The following is a 5176-nucleotide window of genomic DNA, read 5'->3' as shown; positions in this document are numbered from 1 at the left end:
AAAAAAAAAAAAAAAAAAAAAAAAAAAAGAATGCTGATAAGCTTTCTGATTTTGACAAGGACAAGATGATCCCATCTGGGTTTGTATGTGTATGTGTGTGTGTATGTGTATTTATGTGCATGTGTGACAGTATGCGTGATTTACTTTGCTTTCAGGTTTTAAAGTTCCATAAAGAAATCACTGGACATTTTTTGCCTGGTGGCATGGAAATGTTTTAAAATCTAAATAATGTTGGGAATATTTAAGAGCATGCTTACTTGGCAAGGAGAGAGCTCTGTGAGCGATCAAAACAAGACCTGGCAAACATTTCCTTGGCATAGATTTGTGCTGCTTGGATGAACGAAGGCTGATCAAATCACTGCATTCAGCAGCTGCTGGTTAATTTGCTTTTTGGTATCATACTCTGCATGGTGTTTATCAAAAGCCTGGGTGCATTTAAAGGGGCATAGCAACTAGAGAAATAAGTAAAGATTAGGATATATAGCCAAATGACTTTGATATTTAAAGACAGGTATGCTTTGCAAATCTGGAAAGGTCTTTCCGGTTCTTACAAGATCTGTCATTAAGTCTGCTGCCTCTTGAGTTAATCTCCTTCCCCTCCATATCCCTAGCCCAGACTCTTATCGCATGTGTCTCTTTGCCCCCACTAAGAGTCCCCTCTATACTCTCCTATATAATATGGCGATAAAATGCTCCACAGTAAAGTATTTTTATATATACCATTTAATTTCATCTGTAGGAATCATCTTCAGCTCTCTCTTGCTTTGTGTTTCAAGTGTAAACACTTCAGCCTACTGACATCTGAGGTTTCTAACTTTCATTCACAGCCATTCTTTGCTGTTCCCCTTCAGGATCCTTCCATTTCAGTGAAATGTGCCTCCCACTACCTGCACTAGACCTGCATATTCTTGACTGTGTGCCTTTGCTATTGACATTCTCCATAAATCAATTGCTTGTTCACCTCCTCTAAAAAATCTACATTTTCCATACATTTCTCTTTGATTAGGTCAGCATTCTTCGTACTTATACGAGATTGCTGTTAGAATTGCCAAGATTTTAAGATTCTGGGATTAACTCATTTACTGAGGAGATTGCTGTCCCAGGAATTCTGCTATGAACTTCTACATATCTTTTTTTTTTTATTGCATCTCTCAACAGCCCTTCAATGTAGATGTTATCATGTCTATCTTACAGATGAGGAAACAAAGGTTCAGACAGCGTAATTAGCTTGCCCAGACTCATACAGCTAATGAAAGGCGGAGTTGAAAATTAAACACAAATTTTCTTTCTCTGAATCCAGTGTTCTTTCCACTGTTTCCAGTGTACTAAAACTATTATCTGGTTATGATGGTTGTTTTTGCCAGTTAATTGCTTATTCTTGTTTTTTATTTGTTCTAATCTACCAATTTAAATAATAAGATAGGGTATCTTTTATTTCTTTGATGTTTTCTACTGCCTATTATAGAGCTCTGGAAATGGAAACACTCAACAAATGGAAGTTGACATCAATTTATTTGTCAAAATACACAGGTCTTTGTCTTTGATACATTTTGCAGTTATTTCTGGAAGAAATTTCAGTCCTTCTGATGAGTCTCATTGGTTGACATGTATCAAGCAAATATCTGGCATGTAGTTCAAGCAGCCAGCATAGGTGGTTATCAAGTCACCAATCAAACCAGGTTAGCCAGTTCCTCAGTGAGATTCTGCCATCCCCTGAAACTCTGCACTGTGACCTGGAATCACAGGAATTTGCAGTGTATAGATCATCCAAACTCCTTTGAGATTCCTCTCTCTGGTGGCCTAGGGCAATTATATGTACCCTTTGCATAATATTAATTAAGATGTTTAGTAGTCATTGCTATTCATAAAATGATTATTCAATGTCATTGGGATGACAGGTGCCATACCAAACCTAGCGTGACATGCCCTTCTGACATGAACACATTATGGTCCTCCTGGCTCCACAGGCACCTGGATCCTGCAAGCTGTTGGTTATATCATGAACATGGAAAGTTTGACCCTGGGCTGGAGCTGGCTTGTTAGTTGTTTTCTGTGGGTGTGGGCATATGTCCTTGTAAATTAACAGACGAAACAGCTAGTTTGTATTTCTGTCTGTTTCTCTTGATGATTGTTATTTACTGAAATTTTACATGTCAGTGATGGGGAAATGGTTACATGTTACTACCCTCGTTGAGAAATTAGGCAATCAAACCCCTAAAAGGGTAAGACAAGGAAGTCAGTTCAGGATTGAAATCCAGAGCATGAAGCTTTCAGTATTTTCCTCCTCCTTCAGAACAGCAGAAAGAATTCATGGGCCAAATGAGAGATACAATTGCCCACGGAGGCAGGTGTGACTTCTGCATACCTCAGGCTGAGAGTCAGTGACAGACACTTGGTGAACAGCTGGCTCAACAAAATGCCAGAGTGTATGTGGCAGTCAAGATTGTGGACTCAGTGGCACACTCCCTGGGTTTGAGTCCCAGTTCTGCCACTTTCTATCTGTGTGATCTTGGAAGGTGACTTAACCTCCATGTGTTGTGCTTTGTACATCCATAAATTGGAGATTAAAATGGTGCTTACCTCACAAGGCTATTATGAACATTAAATGAACAATATACAGAAAGCAAACAGACCAGCATCTAGCACCCAGGAAATACTATGGAAATGTTTAAGTTAACCACAACCAAACCCCAAAACCAACCAAACAAAAAACCTCTCTTCTCTAGCATGGCTCTTCTCTAGCATGGCTCATGGTTCATGGAGTGAAAGCCTTCTTCTTATTATACTTGTGTTTTACCCTTTAAATGACACTAAAGTTTCTGAAAGGTAGGTTGAAGTCAATTCTTAATTAAAGTAGGTAACATTCTCACCATGATCCCCATTGTCCAATCTCTAGAGCTATTTTGGAGTCACAAAAGTCTGAATTTTATCCCAATGCAGAGAGAAAGAAAAATGAGAGATTCAAATATATTCTACGGAGAAACTGGCAGCAAGATAGGAATATGATTCTATTTACAAGCAAATACTTAAAAAGAGTTGATTTATTGAACTTTTTCTCATTTTCCAGCTACCACCACACAATCAAAGCGGAAAGGCCACTTCTCTAGGTGCCCCAAGCAATACAAGCATTACTGCATCAAAGGGAGATGCCGCTTCGTGGTGACCGAGCAGACGCCCTCCTGTGTGTAAGTGGAGTGTCCTCAGCCAGCAAGAAAAAGGGTGCAGAATGGTGCCCGCCTGGGGCTTGCCAGGACTGGAAAGTGTGAGCTAACCATACCATCTGTCCGAACACAGTTCTCCCTGGTTCTACCCCCAGCCACTTGTTTAGGGGCCCACTCAGCAACAACTTATGGAGAAACTGACGCACACTTTCCTCCTGAAATATGAGTATGTGAGAGTTCAGCTTCACTTCCGGGCTGGGCAGTGTCCTCTGATTTCTTGCACAAGCAAAACTGATTCTTTTCGGCTCAAATAATCTCCTGGGTGGTTGAAATGGAAATGAATTATTCTGGCAAGTGTTAGGTGGTTTATAGTTAGTGTAAATACGAGGAAATTTCTGCCAAATTAAGAGCTACTTTTGTAGGTGACAGTTAAGTGCAAGGAATTAGTCTTATTTATAAATAAGAGATTAACGAAGCCTGTTTAGTACAGTGGGGAATTGGAAGAGAAGTTTTCTTTTCAACTCTTTGTATTTGAGCCTAGTTCAATTTTACTCAGGCATACACAACTTTCTTTTTGCATCTTTTAAATATGTGTTTTCTTCTAAAAAGATGTCCCATTAATGTGCTTCCTGGGACCTTTCCTTAGAGAAGTGGAAGGTGATTCTCCAAGTGCAATTTTGACTTAAAGCTCATAGAATGTTTATGTTCTTCTGCATAGTTGCCCCAGTATATAAGTTTTCTTCCCATAAGTTTCTCAGAAAAATGATTCCAAATCCTAATTTTGTGGAAACTTTAAGGGTCATAAACTTTTTAAAAACTTAAATATATTTAATTTAAAAAAGAAATATGCGTGGATAATACTTGGAGGCAGATAACAATTCCTAATGTAAGAAAATAAGGAAGTGTGTGTGTGTGTGTGCGTGTGTGTGTGTATGTGTGTTGAGAGGGATAGATCTAATTTTTTAAAAAATTCATTTAATTGCTCCCTGGCTTGGAAGCATATATTGAATTTTAAAAATGTTAATGATCTTTAACCTAATACATTTTTGTGATTGGTTCCTATGTCTGCAGATTTATTGTTCTTTGATATTGCTGCCCTCTAAAATGAAAATCACAGTGTGTAATCTACCTGCCTAGGATCAACACACAGATTGTTCCCTTCAATGTAAAGTTTACACTCGATTTCTTAGCCTTCATAGATCACCTGATCCTGGCTTAATTTTTTAGCTATATCTCACCATATTCCTAAATGCTCTTCTAAAATTCTACATTTCATTTCATGATTTATTATATGCTCTTATTCTTGCTATGGTTTAAGATGCACCGCACTCATCATCTCCTTGTGACCCCTTCACTGACTTCCTCCTTCTCAGGCACACACCCAGGTCTGAGTTAGATGGCCTTCCCCTGTGATCTAGCCACACATCTATGAAAGCTCTTATCCACTGGAGCATAACTGGTGGTTTCTTTAAATGTGCCTTCTGTGACTGTGAGCTCCTATAGGGCAGGGCTCATGCCTTATTCATTTTTGTATTTCAGTGTCAAACACAGTCCTCAGAACTTACTAGGTGCACAATAAATGACTGATGTATGAACAAATAGTGCCTTTATTAGTCTATCTAATGCTACACTAAATTTCCAGACCAAGGCCTTAATCTGAACGGAACATCTTCTTAGTAGAGGAATAATACACAGTCAATGGGAAGCAGAAGATCATAACAGACGGGGCACAGATTTTGGAGTCAGATATACCTAAAGTAAGATTTGTTTTCCCCAGTTATAAGCAAGCAGTGTTAACAGTGGGTCAGTTACCTTTTCTGAGCCTCAGTTTTATCATCTACAAGGAGTAACAATACTGTCCTGTCAAGTGGTGAAGATAGCAAAATAATAAATGCAAAAAACACTAATTGTGGTACCCAGCACAGAGCAAGAGTTTAATAATTTTTAAAGTTCCAACTTTTTAAGAACATATTTAAGTATGCCATAAATAAAAAGTTCCACTTTTTTTTTTTTTT

The 5176-nt window shown here is 38.4% G+C and overlaps 1 protein-coding gene across 1 annotated transcript in view; it reads left to right on the top strand.

Moving 5' to 3' along the window:
* BTC (betacellulin) overlaps nucleotides 1-5176 on the top strand; it is a 53682-nt gene that overhangs the window by 37423 nt on the left and 11083 nt on the right. The window contains exon 3 of the mRNA XM_017852979.1: nucleotides 3068-3185. Coding sequence (XP_017708468.1) covers nucleotides 3068-3185 — 118 coding nt within the window. The remainder of the gene's footprint in view (nucleotides 1-3067; nucleotides 3186-5176) is intronic.

Source organism: Rhinopithecus bieti, unplaced genomic scaffold (genome assembly GCF_001698545.2).
Source record: "Rhinopithecus bieti isolate Rb0 unplaced genomic scaffold, ASM169854v2 scaffold_35319, whole genome shotgun sequence".
Classification (NCBI taxonomy): domain Eukaryota; kingdom Metazoa; phylum Chordata; class Mammalia; order Primates; family Cercopithecidae; genus Rhinopithecus; species Rhinopithecus bieti.
Note: the sequence above shows the minus strand (reverse complement) of the source record. Positions and strands in the feature narration are given on the sequence as shown.